We start from the raw sequence: 22,010 nt of genomic DNA, 5'->3' as shown, positions 1-22,010 counted from the left end.
CCTAGTGTTTTCTTTACAGAATAATTTTTATCTGCTGATTCAATTCTCATTTCTCTTCCCCTCACTTGCTCTACTCCAGCCACACTAACCTCCACACTCTTCTTTTGTTTTTTTTCCTACACATCGGATACCTTCCTACTTTAAGAACTTTGTAGCAGCATTTTTGTTTAAAATTCTCCTTTGTCACGTATGATGTGGCAGCCTCCCTCTCTGCTTTCTAGTCCACCTTCAGTTGTCACCTTGTCAATGAGGCCTCACCCGGCAAGAAATTTCAAATTCAACCCATGTTCCTGCCTTGCTTCCTGATTTCCCCTAACCATTTTCCCATGATACATTACTGTCTAGTCTATAAATAATTGACTTAGTATTCATCATTTTTATTGTCTGTCTTCCCCCTTTAAAAATAAGGTTCATGAGAACAAGGATGTTTGTTTTAGTGAGTGACGTATCCCAAAGCTCCAGAACAGTGATGTTACAAAGTAGGAACTCAAACAATTATATGTTGAAAGAAAGAAGAGAGAGAGAGAGACAGAGAGAGAGAGAGAGAGAGAGAGAGAGAGAGAGAGAGAGAGAGAAAATGAAAGGAAGGAAGGAAAGAATGAAAAAAGGAAAGAGTCAAAGAGGGAGGGAGGGAAGGAGAAAACCTACCATCTAGGCCAAGAAATATGATATTGCCATACCCAAAAATTTTGCTCTAAGTTCTCTCTTCTATGATCTAATCACTACTCTGAATTTTATGATAATTATTCCTTTTTGTTTTAGCTGTTACTCCTCTTTGTGCAACCTTAAACAATACATGGTTTCATTTTGCTTGTTTTAAAATTTAGTGTAATTGGAATCATGCTGTATGTGCTATTTTATGAATAGCTTTCCACTCAGTGCCATGTTTTTGAGATTTATCCATGATGACCCAAATTACTGTTGCCTGTTTCAGCAGGGATTATTTTGGATCTTGACACAAAATATGACACAGAAAAAATATATCCAAATACTGTGCAGATTTTTTTTAAATTAAGTATTTGAGTCTTTTACATAGTATATTTAACTCAAACTGTGATGGGACTGGCAAAACCCAGGGTCCTGTGTCAGAGGCTATATGTACCTGGCACTCATGTATATTTCAACTCTTTTCTCTCCTCCACTTTCCTTTGGGTTCCACAGGATTTAAAAAAAAAAAAAAAAAAAAAAAAAGTTGCCCTGGAACAATAAGGAGTTAAATCTCTCTCACTACCAATCTGAATTCTATCCTTATCTTTCTTGTATCTCTTGGAGAAGAACTTTATGTCCAGTGAATGAGAAACCTAGATATCTTCTGGAGGAGTAAGTCGGAAGGTAGAGATTGACTACTTGTTTTCTAAGACTTTCAAACATGGACCTAGCTTTTAATCTAAAGATTAAGAATGTATGCTTTTGTTTCTGGGTACTTCATAAACATCTACTTGTCTGAATGCGCGTGAACCTGGTAACAAGTGAGAAAAAGCCAGATTACTTAATAGTCATCAACAAAGCAAGCATCTTTTATAGTTTTTTCAGGAGATAAATAATAATAACGTGAGATTGTTAAATTAACTTTATTTAAAACAATATTACTTGATTAACGTTTACCAGGTATTTTCACCACTTTGTAGGAAAAATAATTAGAGGTTAATTTTTCTTATAATTTGAGTGATTTAAAACTAACTCAATCATGTGATGCAAATTAATACATAATTTTAACTTCTATGAAGTTTTTCACTGTGGTTAATAGTTTTAAACAGTGTTTCAGAGGGAAACTACATTTTCTATTATAGGGAAATCTGAATTAAAAAAAAAAATGTGACCACATTCTCTGTTTTGTGCCAAGATCTTGGGAAATCTTAAGACATGTTAGGTACATGAATTCAGTTACTTGAACTATTATTATCTAGAAAATACTGACAGGATCATAAAAGCCAATTTTAAAAATTGAGCACTCTAACATAGGTAATAGCCAGTTTGCTCTTATTTCCACTCAGTATCTAACTTAGGGAACTTTAGGGACAAATGCAAGAAACTGTTGTCATACTCCCCGCATCGACTCCAACAGCTTATTTTGTCCCTTTTTGAAAAGTTTCCCATTTAATTAGGTTTCACAGTGTGTGACAGAATCGCCACTGGAACAATAAGGAGTAATCCCATCTGAATGCTACTTTATCTTCTTCCTTTGCTTCTTGGGGAAAACCTGGGAATCTTCAGGAAGCAAAGCTAAGTGACTTTAGTCTCTGTTCCCAAACTCTGACCCTTAGAGAGGCTTCTTCAATGACTATTTAAAAATCACCTGAGGACTGATAGAGAAGCTGCTCAGGGAGAAGAAATATGATTGTTAGTTTAAACATCATACCCACACCTGTTATACAGCAGTAGTTTGACTTCCAAAGACCTACATCACTGTGATATTTCTCCATACTTTTATCTACAGATCTCTGTGCACTTTCTGCACACAGTCTTTTTCTCATTGGCCAGCAATCTCTATCAGTCCCTCGCAGCGCTCCTCACTCTTCCACATCTGTTGCTTAGAGGAAATAATAGTATATTTTTTTGAAAAGAACAAAAACATGTCCATGTTACTTCGTATTGAATTACTTTAAAAGGTTATGTTTGTAAATATTTGTTCATTAAATATTTCAGTTATTCCTTCCCATTATCTTTTTAATCAATGAAAACTCTTCATGTAAAACATAATGCGTTTTACATAATCATGCCTAAACTACCAGGACTGTGAATCCTAAGCATCATTTTGAGGAAAAAGAAAAAAAGATGTGTACTTTTTAGATTTCAGAAGGGACAAGTAATCAGAGGGAAGCAAAGTCTTTCAGAGATAAAAGCTAGAGTTTGCTCTCATTCTCTCTCTAATTATGGTTCAAAAATGTAATTAATAGTTTATATGAGATCTTTCTAGTAATTTTAAAATCATATATTTTAAATTACTCGTAAATTATATTATATATTATATTATATATTTATTTTATTGTTCTTATTTCCAATTTAATTTCTGCAACCAACATTCTACATTGGGTTATCAGTACAGTAGAGCAGGAGTATGCATTTGATAGAATGAAACATTTGGAAGATCAAAATTATAAAGTTCTATGAGGTGGTATTCACCAAAATCACTTAACCCTAGAAGAGCTTAAATAACAGCTTGAACCGTGAGTGTGTGCTTCTGTGTTATTCATTTACTCACTTGTTTATTTTAAAGGTGCAACTCAATAGTTGTCAACCCTGGCAGCATATTAGCATTATCTGGGCTACTTTTTTTTTTTTTTTTTAAGTTCAACATGGCTTATCTCCAGTTCACAGAAGTAGGTCAAAATAGAACACTTTTGTGCATTTATGTGAATGCAGCAGAACATGGAGGGGGAGTGCAGGAAATTTCATCAGCTCATGGTCAAGACAAGCCAAGTACAGAGTAGAATCTGAGACAGTGCCACCCAGTACATATAATGCTGTACACATGTAGAAAATAGCAGTGTGTACCTTGGTAATGATATTCCTTATACTGTATACATAGTATGTCTTGGGTCACACGTCTCTACCCTGAAAATTTCTCCTCCACCGCTGCAAAGTCAGTGGATTTTCTTTCTACCTTTAGCCTGTTCTTTCCTTCTCATGGAATGCAATTCTTGGGTCGCCTTCGCAACTTTGCTCATAAAAATAGTACCTATCTTCCAAAACTCCATTAAAACGCCTTTTTTCTAAGAAGCCTATCACATCATTATGTAAACACAGATGTATTCATATCACAATGGAGATAATTCTGTTCTGCCTTTCATTCCCAAATTATGGAAGAATATCTTCAACAGGAACCTACACAAATCAGTGTTGGATATGAGTGAAAGTGGAGAGGAGAATCACGTGATTTTTCCAATTCCACATGCCTTGTAGAGATTCTGACATTCCCCTTTGGAGCTGTGTACCATCTCTCCATCTAGTCACTGCATATTATGAGATATTATGATCAGAGTTTACACATGTTAAAACTATGGAGCCTGACAAAAAAAGTTGAGAACTACTAATAAGGTCATTCCAAAATTATTTAGAGGCCTACTGTGCAAAACAAATAACTACAGGTTTTTTTGAGACCAGAACTCATGGATGTTCAGCTTTAGATCTTCGGTGGCTCCTTCCCAGAGCCAGGTAAGAGCTTAATTAGTATTGAGTAAAGGAGACCTGACTCCATGGTATGGAAGTCTGATCTTAAGAGTGAGTCCATATAAGTGAAATGGTATTGCCCACTATGTTGTACAATATTTTTCTTTGTTAGCTAAAAGATCTAAAAACAAACAAACACAAAACAAATAGCAAATGGGAAAACCAAATGTAGGGGACTTTCCTCCCCCACCCCCAAATCCTCATCTTGTTCAATGCCTGTACTTGCTATGTTTTCTGACACCCAAAACATAGTCCCTTGTTCTAATTTTACTTTGCAATATGAGTACTAACTGCAAGAGTTTACAGGAGATTTGTAACTTCTGCAAACTTGGGGGTGAAATATGACAATGGAAATTTGGGGAGTAGAGAAGGTGGTGGTGGTGATGGGAAGAGAGATGTGGATGGGATGTTGCACTGTTGAGCAGAGGTGATGCGGACAGAGCAAGACTAAAGACTTTGGGCACTTGGTAGGGAATTAGCTCTCTGAGAAGATTCTCCCTTTCAGGTGCTACTCTGCTTTAGTAAATGTGACCAGTATTTGTAACCAGCACGTGACTGGGTCCTTCACACTGCTCACACTATGCTAGGTTTATGACTTTGTCATATTCTTCTAATAATTAACCCAGTGCCATTTATACTGGAAGCTTTGTTGTCTTAACATTACACTTCATAGCAAAATGTGAATCTCTCCATTTGCCAATACTCAGCTTTGTTCTTTCTCCAAAACCTCTAGTCTTCCATTCTTCTTAATTCAAGATCTCTCTTCCTCACTTTTCCCACTCTGCCTCTAGAATCCCCTCCTTGCTCAGAACAATTTAATTCTGGCCTCAAATTTAACACATTCAGCAAAACAAAAGCTTGACAATTGGCTTAAAATGACATCTATAGCTCTTCAAGCATTCCTGAGAGTGTCTGGAATGATCAGTCAAAATTGTCCTTCCTACACTCAACCATAGTTACCAAATGCTTGTGAGTTATAAAAATTAGTTACTATAGTTATATTAAATTACAAAAAAGAGGATTATATTGGGCATGATTATAGCTTGTGAAATATACACACATACACAAGAGATATTGCTAAATGATTTTCTTTATACTTTCTCAGGAGATTAATAAGTCTCTTAATAGATTCATAGAGTGTTTACTCTAGCTGAAATCAGCTAGAATTGTGCTTCCTAGAAATCCAGATTATCTTCTTGAATGTTTTTTAGGCAACAATTCAAATGGAGAAAAAAAATAAGTTGAATTAGGAAAAGAAAAAAAAGTATCTCAAGCTTACCACTGATGAATTGTTCAATCACAGAAAATTTCAGGAGCAAATGTAAAATATATTGGAAAAACTTTTAAAATATGTGAATTATATCTATTTTCATAATTTCACCACAGTAATTCCTATAAACATGGCTAGTTATAAATGCTATGTACAATTTACTTTTTCACAAGTTCTTTACAGCATTTTCACTAGATTGTTATAATAAGTAATTTTCTTTCCAGAAGCAAATAAGAGTTCACAAAAGCGTAAGTTTTCCTGATCAGTAAACTTTTTAAAGTAAAATCTCATGCATGGTGGCAGCTCCAATTTGACCAAAGGAGTTGGAAATTTCAGTCTACTTGCTGGAAATCTACCTGGACCAGTGAGAGAAAGGAAACCTATTTTTGCAGATTGCTCAGTTGGAGTCACAAAGCATATAAATAAGAGCTACAAATTCCTTGGCTGATCTAGCCCAATTGCTATGGTAGTAGATTCATCTGATAGCTATGTCAGCATCTTGACACTTTCAAATGTCTGCTAAAATGGCATTTGTGGCAGTTCTCTTTCCTAAGATCACGGGAGTGTCAATAAAGGTTTTTTGAGCAGATAATCAGTAATTTTGTCATTTCTGCAACAAAGCTTACCCATCTATTTCATTTTGGATGTCCCTTATCAAAAACATCAAAAAGGTAGTGTGACTTTTCATAAACTTAATTTATCTTTTATGTTAATTCTACCATTTGTCCTCCTGAACAAATGCTTTAATGGTTCTCTGCCACTTAAAAAATGATTCATAAAAATTTAAGGGACAGATGTCTTTGAAAAAATATTTATGTTATAGTAAGAGTGAACAGCAGGGGTAAAATGGCTTAATGTGTTCTTTTGTTTTGTTGTTTTCTTGTGGGATTTGTGAATGACTTGTCCATTATATAATTCATTTTAAGGTCAGCCAAGTTGTATTCCTTCTGAAAAGCCTATTTTTTAAATTATGGCTCTTCTACACCTTCTTTACTGTCATCCCCTGACAGTTGACTTAATGATTAATTGTACAAGACCTTAGGCACACCCTAGTAGTTAATTAGTTGACACTGGTTGGTGTCCAATATTGAATGATATATTTTCACAGATAAATATATTTATCCTAATTCTTTGGCTCTGCCTTCAGGAAACAAAAGGCTATCATTTATTAACAGATTTAATTTCAAAGATAAGGGATATACTTATACTAAGGAAAGACAAAAAAACCATAGCAGGTATTAAGATATACCCAGGAAGGCTGCATAGTGCAGAGTTAGGATCTGGAACTCTGGAACTAAACTATCTCGTTCAATCCTGGTCCCATGAGGTATTAGCTATGTAAACTTAAACAAGTTATTTAATCTCTCTGTTTGAGTTTGCTCTTTTGTAAAGTTCGGATCATAAAAATAGTGTCTATCCAAAAGCTTTTGTGAGAACTAAATGAGTCAACACATGAAAAGTATTTAGAATTTAGTGTTTTCTATAGTAATTCTTATTCTCCTGGGCTCACATATGTGCCTCTAAATTGTATAAAGAGCTTATAGAAGGTTTCCTTTAAAAAGTATACTATGGAAAAACCTTGCTTGCTTGTAACAATTTGGACATGAGATTATACTTAATTTGTGACAAAACATGTAGTGGATCAGTTATATCAACTGAGTGAACTGCTGTATGGTGAAATTACCTTGACTCTTCTATCACCTTTCCATTCTTGATCCATCATGATAAACTATAGAGTTTAGCTCCCAAATATCTCACAAATCCATCCAGTTTTCTGCATGAGTGAATGAGGAATGGAATTGTCTTGTTTTGAATAATTGACATAGCTGCCTAATTTATATTGCTGAAAATGAACAACCTTTAACTATATATTTTCTGTGAGCATTTTGCCACTTAAAAGGCCTTTTTCTTCCCCCCCCCCCCTTGGCATAGAATCCTTTAGGAAAAGAAAAAGATTCCAAAAGAGAGTATCCTATAGATCTACATGCTCTAAAAAAAGAAGGTATTTTAGTTGATCCAGCATACTTGGTTCTTGGCAATTTACTTATTTACCCAAAGAGTTTTTACCACCTTAGTTTTTATCCCTTAAAATATGCCTGGATTTAGACTTTTTATATAGTTAAAACACTTCATTTCTCCTGAGTTTACTTCTTCTGGGACTGTTGTTCATACTTTGGCTGTGATAATTTTCCTATGTCAAGTACAGGAATCTGGAACACTCCCCAAAGTCGTGCAAAAAAGATTCATAGCTGAAGTCTTCGACCTTTGTTATATATATTTAATTTCCATGTTTTTTTCCTTCCCCAAAGAAAAAAGTATGAAAAGTAAAGGGGAAAGCAAAAGTTATCCAAGAGATCTCTTCAGGTGAGATTTAGTATATAAGTCTTTAAGGGGAAAAGATGAAAACCTTCAAGAATCTGATGCTCAAACTTTATTTCCATATCTTCAAAATGCAACCTAGGTTCATTCTTTAGCAAGACATTAGTAATAACTAACGTTGGGAGCCTTGCACTAATTTTAGTTTATATTAGGAAATTTTTGTAGAGGCAAAGAGAGAAATTCAGTACAAAGACACACTCAATAATATTAATTCATCACTCTGGATTTATTCAGAATGGGATTCATTTGGAAGAGTTCTTTGTTCCCACATCATCTGTTCATCTTGGGTTTGGCTTCTATAAAATATACTGAGCAAGTCGGCTGATTAAAGAAAACCCACAAAACATTCGTAAGAAATAGGAATCTCATCAAATAAAATCAGTTCAACAAGAATAAGGTAACAGTTTTGATGTTAGTTTAATGTAGAGATTAATAGAGCACCCAAAATTTATTTTAAATAAGTTCACCCCATCGTGAGAGTAATCCTGTTGTATAAATCTTTATGGATTAAAGATTGCATGACTGCCCACAATCCTGGCTGGAAGTTGTAAATCAGTGAAGTGTTTTGTGACTAATTGCTTAAAGTGCTTTTATTTTAAAGCATGAATTTAAAATTTATAAATTTTCTTCAATAGGAGCAACTTGCATATATGTCCAAGAAAAGCAATTCCATTACTACTTTCAAAAAACTAGAAGTAGATGAGAATAACTCTCTCCACACATTTCTTCAACTAGCCCCTCTTCATAGCCAGCCTATGTTAGATAGAAAAATGTACATAGGAGATAAAGAAAGAAAATAGAAGGCTTTTTTCTATAAGAACACTAGTCTTTCATCCCAGGTTAAAGGATAGTTGGATATATGAGGTTGTTTCCTGTTTTGGCTGATTCTTGTGCCTTACTCAATGTAGTTACCAACTCAGCCCTCTGAAATTTGGTGACGTAAAGCTAAAAGTGGAAAAAAATTATTTGTTTGGGCATTTAGTAGCCCTGATTCAACTCAGTCTAAAACTTGGTCAAACAATATTTACAGAATATCCTAAAGGACATCTAAAGACTACTAGAATTTGGATTATGCATACCATTAGTATTTGTTAGTCTTTCTTCTGTAGTAGGTACCAACTTGTTGAAAATTAAGATGATGAAGCTTGGTGAAGATTTTAAGTGATTTTAGTCTCCATGGGAAAATAAATAAAATCAAAGGAGACAGTCTCCTGATTCTTCTCTCACCTTCCCTAGATGAAATTTATACAAAACAGTGCTCTCTCTAGTGAAGAATTTTATTATAAACACTAAAAATTAAGGCATTTGTGATGTTTGCTATCTCTAGGGTAGAAGCAATTATTGCTCTTGCTATATCTGAATATGCAAGGAAAACTGAATGCAATTTGAGATCCCTAAGGTCTTAAATGCTGGCCTCATAAAATGAGTTAAGAGTTGGCTGTAATATTGCAGTTTGGAAAGTAAAAAATCAAGGCAAAAATAATGATGGGGTTTTTCACTCATTTATACCTTTTGATTTTTTTAAGCTAGGTACTTACTGCAGCCATATATTTATGCTGGATTTTTTCCCAGCTTTATTGAGCTTTAATTGACATACAACATTGTGTAAGTTTTAGGTGTAAAATATGTCGATTTAGTACTCATATATTGTGAAATGATTGCCACAGTAGGGTTAGGTAACACCTCCATCACCTCTCATAATTACCTTTTTGTGTATATACATGTGGTGAGAACATTTAAGATCTACTTTCTTAGCAACCTTCAGGTACACAATATACTGTTTAACTATAATCACCACGCTGTATATTAGATCCCAGAACTTATTCCTCTTATACATGGAAGATTATACATCTCCCCATTTCCCCCATCCTCTAGGCCCTGGCAACCACCATTCTACTCTCTGTTTCTATGAGGTTAGCTTTTTAAAATTCTACATATAAGTGAGATCATACAGTATTTGTCTATCTGACTTATTTCACTTAGCATAATGCTCTAAAGGTCCAGTCATGTTGTCACAAATGCCAGTATTTCCTTCTTTATCATAACTGAAATATATATACATAACTGATATATATGTAAATATATATATATCTTTATCATAACTGAAAAATATATATACTGTATATATACATATACATATATATACATACATATGTATATATACATATATATGTATGTATATATATATATATATCCCCCATGTCTTCTTTATCCATTTATCTGTAGATGGGTACTTGATTGTTTCCATATTTTGGCTATTGTGAATAGTGTTACAATAAACATGGGAGTGTAGATTTTTTTTGATATCTTGTTTTTGTTCACTTTGAATATATACCCAGAAGTGGGATTGCTGGATCATACGGTAGTTCTATTTTTAATTTTTGAGAAACCTCCACACTGTTTTCCTTGGTGGCTGCACCAATTTACATTCCCACCAGCAGTGTGCAAGGGTTTCTTTTTCTCTATTCTCTCACCAATATTTGTTATCTCTTGTCTTTTTGATAATAGCCATTCTAATAGGCATGAGGTGATAACTCATTGTGCTTTTGATTTGCTTTCCCTGATGATTACTGATATTGAGCATTTTTTCAAGTACCTATTGGCTATCTCACATTTTTTAGTCAGATTGTTTCTTGTCCTATTGATTGTATGAGCTCTTTATATATTTTGAATATTAAGCCTTTATCAGATATATGATTTGCAAATATTTTCTCCCATTCCATAGGTTGCCTTTTCATTTGTTGATTGTTTCTTTTGCTGTGCAGAAACTTTTTAGTTTGATGTAGTCCTAGTTATTAATTTTTGCTTTTGCAGCTTGTGCTTTTGGCGTTATATCTGAAAAATTGTCAAGACCAATGTCAACGAGAGTTTTCTGTATATTTTCCTCCAGAAGTTTTATGGTTTCAGGTCTTATGTTTAAGTCTTTAATCCACTTCAAGTTAATTTTTGTATATGGTGTAAGATAGGGGTTCAATTTCACTCTTCTGCATGTGATTATCCAGCTTTTTCAATACCATTTATTGAAGAGACTATTCTTTCCTCACTGAGTATTCCTCGCTCCCTTGCCAAATATTAGTTGTCCATATATATATGAGGATTTATTTCTGGGCTCTCTGTTCTGTTCCATTGTGTATATGTCTATTTTTATGCCAATAACATGCTGTTTTGGTTATTATTGTGTTGTAGTATGACTTGAAATCAGGAAGTGTGATGCCTCCAGCTTTGTTTTTCTTTTCCAGGACTGCTTTGGCTACTGGGGTGTATTGTGGTTCCATACTAATTTTAGGATTGTTTTTTAATTTCCATGAAAGCATTCCATTTAAATTTTGATAGGAATTGCATTGAATCTGTAGATTGCTTTGGGTAGCATAGATATTTTAAGAATATCAATTCTTCTGATCCATAAACATGAGATAACTTCACATTTATTTGTGTCCTCCTCAATTTTTAAATTCATTTTTTAAGGCTTTGTGTATAGACCTTTCACCTCTTTGGTTGAATTAATTTCTTATTATTTTATTATTTTGATTCTATTGTGAACAGGACTATTTTCTTTATTTCTTTATCAGATATTTAGTTGTTAGTATAGAGAACTGCAGCGGATTTCTGTATGTTGATTTTGTATCCTGCCACTTTACTGAACTTGTTGATAAGTTCTAATAGTTCTTTGGTGGAATCTTTAGGATTTTCTATGTATAAAATCATATCATTGGCAAACAGAGACAATTTTACTTTTTCCTTTCAATTTGGGTGTTTCTTAAGTTCTTTTCCTTGCTTGATTGTTTTGACCTAATTACTATGTTGAATAAGAGTGGTGAGAATGTACACCCTTATCTTGTTCCTGATCTTACAGAAAAAGCTTTCAATCATTTACTAATGAGTATGTATGATGTTAGCTGTGGGCTTGTCATATATTATGTAATCTTTATTATGTCGAGATCTGTTCCCTCTCTACCCAATTTGTTCAGAGTTCTTAGCATGAAAGGATGTTGTGTTTGGTCAAATGCTTTTTTTCATCTATTAAGATAATCACATGATTTTTTATCTTTCATCCTATTAATGTAGAGTCTAACGTGTATTGATTTATATGTGTTGACTATACTTGCATCCCAGGGATAAATCCCATTTTATTATGGTGTATTAGTCTTTTCATGTGCCATGTAATTTGGTATGCTAATATTTTGATGAGAATTTTTGCATCTATATTTATTAAAGATGTTGGCCTGTGGTTTATTTTCTCACCGTGTCCTTGTCTGGCTTTGGCATCAGAGTAATGCTGGCTTCATAAAGTGTGTTCAGAAGTATTCCGTCCTCTTCAATTCTTTGGAATAGTTTTAGAAAGATTGGTGTTAATTCATCTTGAAATGTTTGGTAGAATTAACCATGAAAATCATCTGATCCTGAGGTTTTCTTTGTTGGGAGATTTTTGATTATTTATTCAATCTCCTTACACATTCATTATTGGTCTGCTCAGATTTTTCTATTTCTTTGTGGTTCAATCTTGATAGTCTGTATGTTTCTAGGGATGTAGTTGGATTTTAAGTTGAATAACTTCTCATTACTCTGGGGTCACAAATCTCTATTCTTTTTCCTCCACGATATCAGCAAGAGAACATTTTGCTTCTTATTATCAAACTACTTTACCTTCCCTGAAAAATTTAATTTTGAATTCTAGTATCTTGCCAGAGCAGGAAGATGAAAATATCATGTTTACTTAACACTTTCTAACTTGAAACTTTTAAAATGTTTTTCTCCAGACAACAAAGAATGCTTTTGCATTTCAATTCATGGAGACGTCTTGAAGTATTATTTGATATTATTATTAATTCAAAATTACGTAGCTGACAGACCTGCAGCTAGATCTTATTATTTAATGCAATAATAAAGAAGCATATATGTTACTGTATCACATCAGTAGGATTACTTATATATGTTGATAATTATATTTTAATGTAAGTGGAATCCTTTGTAATCTTATGTATTTTATTTTATTTATTTATGAATTTTATTTTGAGAAGGCCATAGTTTCACCAAACTAAGAGAAGGGCCCATGATTCAAAAAATGTTTGAAACCTTGGACTATGTGGATGTTTCTCAAGGTCTTTGATATGGTTCACTCTTGGGCCAAGATGATCTTTAATGGATCAAACAATGCGAATCATTTCTTCTTTTCTGGCAGAATGATATGTCAAAATGATATGAGTTTCTTTTTTGATAAAAGACTAAGGGTTATTTCCAAGTAGTATTATCCAAGTTAATTGTAAAGACTTCTGCAACTAAAGACATAGTAACTAAATGTAATGTGATTTGAATTTGTTGAGAACTCTAGTTTTTTTCCTAAGCAATCCAACTGCCATGCATTTGTTTGGCAATGTTGTTTATATGCTCCTGAAAACATCTGGGATTTTACAGTTTTCAAGGAAAACACTGTTTTTTTCAGTGCTGCTCAAAACTTTTGTCTTGAGTTGATCATAGATTTTGGGTTTTTTAAATTTGTTTGTTTGGTTGGTTTTGTTTTCAGAGAAGAGCCATTAAGCATCCATGCCATCAATTTATTTATAAACATATCTAGTATGTTGAGTTCAACAACTTGAACCATTTTTAAAGGGACTGCACACCTTAAAAAGCTCATCTTCATATCTGTTTCATGGATTAACTAAACTACGGATTAACTAAAACATCCTTATTTCTTAAACAATTGGTATCTTACTACAAAGAAAGGTGTAGCAAATCTAGATCTAAAGTAGAGTTTGTCATAGTTTTCAATTACTACTTTTCTAATTGCGTGTATAAAATTACTCTTGGATATAATCTGTGTATCATGTTGGTATTTGTTTGTAATTGCTGCATTGTTACCATTTGATGATTTTGTTCCTTGTCCACTCTTTTGTCACTGGTGAGTTCTTTATCCACTAAATGTGAAAGCATTTGGCAGTAGATAAGACCTCAGTATCCTTTGCCCATTGTGAAAGTTTCTCTCAAACATTTAAAAAATATATATTTCAGAACCAGAGAATTAGTTATTTATATTCCTTTCTTTTAATTCAGTCTATTCTTTCCACTCTGTTCTATTCTATTCTAGTCTGTTTTGTTCTGTTGTAATTTAGTTAGTTGTAAGTAACAAGACATTAAATCAGAAGTTTAAGCCAAGTTCTAAAATAATAAATGTCAGAAACAAATTAACTTGTAAGACAGGAATTTCAACAAAGTCTCAAAAGCCAATTATGAGGATGCTCATAACCCTCACCCAACTCAAACAAGTGAAAGGTCAGGTTGTTGACGGTTGAAAAAGGATTTGTGAGCCAGATTTCTTTAATGAGCTTTCTGCTACCAGGAAAGAGGTAGAAATGCTTCTTTCTTTACTTCAAACCAAGGGGAGACAGCTTCACCAGAGTCTTTGGGGAGCCTGAAGATAAGGGGTGTGGGGAATAGAGTCTAGTTCTTACATTAGAAATATAAAGAGTTACATTGTGACAGATGAGACAAAGTAGATTTCAGCCTTTCCTCAAGTGATTTATGGGAACACATGCCTCATGAGTATTTCATGTGAACAAAATACGGCCCACCCATACTTGGAAGGGTGATAGTACCATGTTTCCCCGACAATAAGACCTAACTGGAAAATAAGCTCTAGCATGATTTTTCAGGATGACATCCCCTGAACATAAGCCCTAATGCATCTTTTGGAGCAAAAATTAATATGAGACGCGGTCTTATTTTCCGGGGAAACAGGGTACCTCAGCAGACAGAAACTGGAAATGTACCAAGAAATTTCCAGAGCTGTGGACATTGTAAAGGAACCAATTTCATGTGCCCATACAAAGGTGGTGAGAAGTCTCCATTGTTCTTGGCAAGAAGTCCCCAAGGAGCCCATGAATATGCTCACAGAAGAATCGGCTCTAAATACCTGACAGTGGTGCTGGTCAAGCAGCAACTTTGCTGCTCCTCTCAGCCCTCTTCTCCCTTTTCTCCAGCTCAGGAGTTTAAAGTAGCCTTTGGGGGGAGGAAGGCAGACAAAAAAATGAAGGAAACATCAACCATGCCCCCCACCCCACATCATTTCTAGTCTCTGCAAGACACCCAATGTTGGAAAGAAATCTTATCTTTGTTTTAAGATTGATGCGTATTATATGTGACCAGACCTTCTAATGTCTGAGTTATATTGGCAAAGCAATTTAATGTGATCACACAATGTTTTTATTATCTAAGAATGATCAGGAAAGTCATGTGACTACCTGAAATTTTGATCCTAAGACAAAAGATAAGTTCCCCCATGGGGGGTAAGAATATATATATATATATATATATATATATATATATATATATATATATATATATATATATATATATATTTCTTATATATTTATAAAATATATAACAAAGTAATCTGAGACAAAGTAATTTTGCACCTCATAAGTTCTATATGTTCTTTAATTTTATAAATTCAACAAAATAATCTGTTGCAACTGAACAACACAGTCTTATATTTTGAAGGAATTATCTTAGGTTAATTGATGCAAAATTTAACAGTATATTTCCAGTCAAATTTCAGACAGAGCATTTCCTCATATATGACTCTTTCTTGAAGTATCAAGGTATTTTGAGTAATTGACTCAAAAATTAATTTCTGCTACTTTTACTTTCTCATATAAGACTTTTTAAACTGTATATTTTATATTTCTATTTTTGATAGATTCTTTGCAACGTCTGTAGAAATATTGGAACAGTTTCCATGCTAATTTTTTTTTCTTCTTCTTCAAGGTTTATATAGAATCCAAGTTTTCTAAGATCATAAATTCCATTAGTGTGTTTTGGCAGATTATTTCTTATGTTAAACATTACTATTCTCTTATACTCATTTGTTTTAAATTCATAGCAACTAAGCAATGTGTAGTAAAAGACACTGATCCTTAGATTGTTTCAAATACTTTATTTCAGTTAAAAACATTCAGGAAAAACATGCATAATTTTTACGTTTGATTTAATAGATGTTTAACAGGTCTCATCTGTTTCATTTCTGTATTTCCAGATTAAATTGCAACTTCACAAAGTTGTGTAACCATCGAAAGATGACTTGTTGTACTCTATAAATTCATATCTGAAAACAAAATGTTAGTACCTTTGGAAAAACGTGCCACAAAATCCATTGTAAAATCCAGTCTTCAACATTTTACTAATTGCTGCAGTTTCTTGACCTTATTTACTTTTTTCACAGGCCTATTTTGTTTTGTGTATCTGTTTACTTGTATTTTAGGTGAACCTGATCTTCATAAGAACTCAGAAGATCGAGTAAATGTTGAAGAAAAATGTGCTGATACACATTCATAGGCTTGAAACACCATAAGGGCTTCTGTCATTTTAAACATGAGAGGTAATTTCATTTTTCAGACAAGAAACCTAATTTCTAAAATGAATTGTTTGTAGAATATCATTAGAGACAAAGTTATTTAAATGCCATCTGAATTATTTTTGAAACACCTTTGTCTTCTATCTTCTGGGGCAAAATCTTAAATATTTACCTTTTCAAAGAGTTCTTACTTTGCTTATGAATGAAAATTATACTTACTGGGACATTTTAGTCCCTCAAGTCAATGGAGCCATTTAATCCTGATTTCTTTTGCTACTTCTTGTAGGAAATGTGAATGAGCACAGCAGGTGATAATAACACAGCAAATATGTAGCAAACACCAGTGTTTGCTAAAATGGACATTTGCATTAATGGTTCTCTTAAAAACTTAACTTTTAGGGCTCACCTTCAGTCTACCGAGTTCTTAACTCTGGGAGTGATGCCTTAGAAATCTGAATTTTTAATGATCCCATCTGCTGATATTTCTGTACACTAATGTTGAGAACCATTGTGTTGGGCCTCCAGAGGACGTGCAGGCAGTTAGAAGGAAGGGATGTGTTTTTATAGTGGAGCTGTCTTAGTAGTGTCTCCTTAAAAACATAGTAAACTTTTTTTCTTTTGAAGCTATATGGTGTACACTGACTTGGAGACATCAGTAGGAAAGAATATGGCTTAATTTTGTTTAACTCAGTTTTCTAATGGTATTTATTTGACAACAAAACCTTGTGTTCTTAAAACATCTATTATGTCTTCAATGTTTTGTTTTGCTTACATTTTTCTCTTATGTTTTTGTTAATTAGGGTGAATAAGATTAGAGTTGGATATATAATACCATGCTGTTTTATTATTTTAAAAGACACTGGCATATGATTTATCATATTTTCTTCCTTGAAGGATCTGTAAGAGATTTCTGGCATTTCAAAGGCAAACAAGTTTCAGACCTGTTACTCCTTGGAAAGGAAGTGTTCCCTGTTCCTGCCAGTGCCCGCCCTTTGTGTTGAGTGTACTGCCTAAGATGGGTCAAAAACTGATGATTTGTGGGCTGGCTTTAGTGTGCACATTTGCTCCTTTGACTTCCACAATGATTTAAAATATCTTTTTGAATATCTTCAGACAGGGTTTACACTCTTTAGTTCACTACTGTCTTTGTGACTTTAGTTGTTTTACACTCACACCGGCTCATTTAATTCATTTATGTTACTTGTCAGGCATGAATAGCTATTTGAGTTTGTGATTTCTGATCCAAGGGATTAAAATTTTTACATTTTGGGATTAAAACATGAGAGAGAGAGAGAGAGAGAGAGAGAGAGAGAGAGAGAGAGAATAAAAAGAGAAATTCCAACTGATATAAAACCAATGCCTGTTATATACTGACAAATCTCTTATTTTCTACAAAGTCCAATGTGAAATTGTTGCACAGTAATTGATGTCTGTTTATGACTAAAACATGATCGTCATATTCATTTGGATTTTATTTCAGGATAATGAGAACAGTCCTAAGTCCTCAACTTTCCACAAAGCTATATTCTCCTCTTTCAACACATGCTTGGTTCAGGCCATTTTTATGGACTCATATATAAGGAATTCATAAGAAGAACATAAATTCTGAGGTAGTAACTCTGGCCAAATAAATACAAAATTGCTATCAGAGGTTCTGGCCAGTGCTTCTGTCATCATTTTTCCTCCACAATTTGGCCTTCTTCAATCAAGCCTGAGAAAATTTGAAGACGAAAGTTGGACAGTTTTAAATTGTCGTCACTTTAACCCAGTTGTAGCATAGGTGACTGTGCTATACATGTGCAGAAGATGAGGCCTTTTTAAAACTTACTCTCTTCCATTGTTTTACAGAATGCTGTAACTACGGTATTTTAAGGTCTTAAGTAAAAGAAAAGCAAAACAAAAAATTATGGAAAAATATTTTTTACGGCTCTGAGGAGCAGGCCATTCAGATTGTCATTTTATATACATGGAAACAAATCGAGAAGCAGGGCTGTTTGGAAGCTGTAGTTGAAGTCCTATGACAACAATGGAGCTTCATAGCCCTGGCCCTGGCATCTGATGGACGTGTCGTCGTAACTCTAAAGTTGGGAAACCTGTCCCTGAAACTAGTGGACTAGCTTGCATCCATACCTGTGGCTTCAAAGCTCTAATGCTTCACCTACATGGGCTTCATCACCATGCAAGTCACATGTTACCTGCAGTCCAAGATGACAAGAACCTTCAGCCATAGTTGGACACAAGCAGTAGAAATGAGAATGGAATTTGCCTTCCGAGGTGTTGATCCATGTATTATAGCCATGGGATAGTGACAAGAAGTGTGTGTGTGTGTGTGTGTGTGTGTGTGTATGTGTGTGTATTCAAAAATGTCTATGAGAAAGGAAGCCCGTACCTTTCTGTACAGATAACGTTATTTGACATGACTTTATGTTTTACTACACAGAAACAAACTGCCACCCTTGGTGACTCTGCTTCCTTGTTATGTTTTGCCTGCGCATGTGCAGAGCTTTTCCTTTACTCCACACTGAAGAACTACCTTTATTTGTTATTAGCTGACAAAAAAGGTCAAGCACAACTAGGTGTTGCAACTTTTCACTGTATAAACACTTCAGTGATTGTGAGACAAAGTGAATTTGTTTTTGTGAAAGGTAGGAATTAGATGGAAAAAATCAAGAGTAGCCATCAATTAAAGAATAACGTGAAAGGAGGGTATGTCTGTCCTAAAAAGTTTTCTATTGCATCTGCTTCTTTTTGGGTTCACAATGCTAAGCAATATTTTAGAAATGGATACAATCAGAAGCTTTTAAGTCTAAGGAGTGTGATTTTATAACTCATGACTTAGATCTCTTTTAATGTGTAAGCCATATTCTATATGCATATTAGGTATGCCTCATTCTAATTTAAAATATATTTGTGCATAGACTGTGTAAAAAGTGCTTTTAAATGTTCTGTGAATAGGTCCTTAGCTTCTGTTTCACCTGAATCGTGTGTAGAACACAGCTAAATAATTGAATTGTATCATAGACATTATAATGCAATTGATATTTTAAATGTAAGCAGTAAAGATTGATCTTTAATGTGCTGGGGGGACATGTATAGATATGTACATCATGGTGACTTTTTGTCCTTTAGAAAAAGTATTTTTATTTCTATTTATGGAGAAACTATAAGTATTGCTTTTAATGTCTTTTTTAAGTAGCTATTTAGCAGCTAGAAAATATTCTGCATTTGAAATAGAATCTGATGCTGTAAAGTCTAATAACTTTTGTTCCTATTTGAGCCAATTGTCTTTCGCTAAAGCTGTAGAATCTCTAGAGGGAGAAATACATTGAAACACGGCTTCTCAATTGTCATAGGAAACATGTCCACTTTGGTTTCATTAATACTTCAAGATCTAGAGATATTGTTATTAAAAAAATAGATGAATATAATGAATTTATCAATTTCTGTATGTGGGCTTTCACCTAATTTTCCAGGTTATATGACTTATAGAGGACTGTTCCTGAACTTCCAGAGGGAGTCAAGAAAGCATGCTCCATTTCCTCAGAAGAGTTGTCACGCTGCTGATGCCCTTTTTCTTTTCCAATCTCCATCCCTTTCTCGCTCTCTTCCCTCACCTCCCTACTTCTTTCCTTTTCATTTCTTTATTTCTTCCTTCCTCTTTACTAACTAGTACTCATGAAAGAGGAAATCAGAGCAGAGGTTACCAGTGCCCACCCCTTCTGTAAACAACACAGTTGAGTCCTTCATGAAGAAAAGGATTGACGCTTTATAAAAGCTGCTGCACCTTGAATGTCCTGCTTTGTATTTTTATCCTCCGCTACCCAACATATAGCTAACATTTTCACATGCCTTTTAATTTAACTAGTACCTCTTAAATTTTAACATTGACAAGCTACAATTCTTGTGTTTTTATTCTGCTGTAATTCTCAGTATTTCTTACTACATATGATAGTTAAATAAATTGTACTTGAGGGAAAATATTGTGAAACGTTTGGTGTCTGATGTAATTCAGTTTGATGGGGCATTGAAAAGTTGGAGTAATCAGAAAAAATCAAAAGTACACCAACTTAAAAACTGATGCAAGTCTTGTCAGAAAGTGACTTTTGCTCTATTAAAGGAATATTCATTGAACATTTATTATTATATCTATTATTTGCAAGCCCCTAGCTAGATACATGGTGTATATAGGAATCTGGAAACCTAAATCTTTCTCTGGAAATTCCGTATCTTCTAGAGGAAATAATCTGTACACAAAAGAACGAAAATGCTACATATAAAAGTAACTAAATACAAATAAAATGCACCTCTGGATATTAAAGGAAGTAAAGATTGCTTCCATCTTCAGGCCTTCCAAGAAGACTTCATAGAATAGGTAGCCATGGGTTGACTATTCAATAATGAATAATAACAAAAGCTCATATTCACTGCCTATTTTCTATGTACAGCCTCCACCTAAACACAGACTTATTCTCTAACCTCAATAATCCAGCCAAGCGGGTACTGATATGAGTAAGAAAACCAAGTCTCAGAGAAAGAGCCTCAGCAAAGGCCATGCAGGTCTCTCTGCCACTGAAGACCTCTTTTTCCTTCTACTGTATTTGTGTGGATTGGGACAGAAGTACAGTGGAAAGGAAAGCTCTGTGAAGGACATTGTGAATAAGGTAACACAGGAGAATAATAAAGAAGCAAAGAATTTCAAGTCCAGGTGAAGACCTAGAGAGTTTCAATTAATTGAATTAAAAGCAAGTGTGACACAATATGTGCCACCTCTTAGGCTTGTGTCTCCAAAATGCTAAAGCATGCCCAATGAAAATGTAAAAATGTATCTTGCCATCAGCTACACGACACTTAACTGAGCTTTTTACTTTACATGTGATTTCATGATAAATTTCCACCTAACATCAAAAAGTTCCCAAAGGCCATATTTTAATTTTAAAATATAATTTAGATATAAAACACGTATTTCCTTTGGAAGATATGTTAAGCCTTCTGTCCTGTGTCTAATTGCTTTTCTAAATATTGCCATGCTTATCCACCATTTAGTGCAAGCCTTAAACAATAAAGACAATATATATTTTAGAGTTAAAAAACAGACTCCAAGTAATGTCACATATTACATGCATGTCATTTCTTTGGAGGAAATCCCAAATATTTAAAAAACAAATCCTATATATGGACCAATAGGTATATTTAAAGATTTATTTGGGGCTATTTATCCTTTAGTAACATTAAGAGATTTCTAGATCATTTGCTTAATATTTGTGATGGTTGGAGAGCTTTGCATCTCAAGCTGATACATTTTTATCTTTAACAATTAGACATTACAATTTTTTAGTGTTTATTATAGTTTATTATAGTCTCACTACTGTGTTACATTACTTCTGACATCTCTTTTACTCCCTGTAACTATTCTTTACGGAATTGTTGTCCCCATTTACCAAGGAGGAACCGCAGAAAAGGAAGGTAAAATAACTTTTGTAAGGTCATGCAGCTAGTAGGTGGAGAAGCCCGGATCCGATGTCTAAGGGAGCGTTGACTCCCCACATTGTTAGGTTAGACTGCCTCTGGCCATTGTAGGAGGATGTCATGTCTTTTCCAACTGCCATATCTATTCCTTCCTTCCCTATCCTTTAGTCCATTCTACTCTTTATTCCATGTCCAAGCACGTGTCCCTAAAAAGTACCCCTCTGAGAAAGCACCATTTCCAGTGACCAACAGCAGAGACAGGTATGCTTTGGGGGCTAATGAAATCATGTAGTACGGCAGACAAGGTGCCTTTGAGATCTGTGGATGGAGGAATTATTTCTCATGTTAATATGTGACCTTAAACACTTGCTTTTCAAG

General features: G+C 34.1%; 1 protein-coding gene across 9 annotated transcripts in view; it reads left to right on the top strand.

Moving 5' to 3' along the window:
- Positions 1-20,144, top strand: part of PDE1A (phosphodiesterase 1A) — a 317,348-nt gene extending 297,204 nt beyond the window's left edge. For 7 of the 9 annotated variants that reach the window (XM_081052536.1, XM_081052539.1, XM_081052538.1 and 4 more), the window contains 2 exons: positions 16,074-16,190; positions 17,647-20,144. In XM_081052536.1, coding sequence (XP_080908662.1) covers positions 16,074-16,147 — 74 coding nt within the window. In that variant the 3' untranslated portion in view covers positions 16,148-16,190; positions 17,647-20,144. The remainder of the gene's footprint in view (positions 1-16,073; positions 16,191-17,646) is intronic. The other 2 variants (XM_081052534.1, XM_081052541.1) reach the window with 1 other exon arrangement.
- Positions 20,145-22,010: the final 1,866 nt, after the last annotated feature.

The sequence above is a fragment of the Rhinolophus hipposideros genome (genome assembly GCF_964194185.1).
Source record: "Rhinolophus hipposideros genome assembly, chromosome: 6".
NCBI lineage: Eukaryota > Metazoa > Chordata > Mammalia > Chiroptera > Rhinolophidae > Rhinolophus > Rhinolophus hipposideros.
Note: the sequence above shows the minus strand (reverse complement) of the source record. Positions and strands in the feature narration are given on the sequence as shown.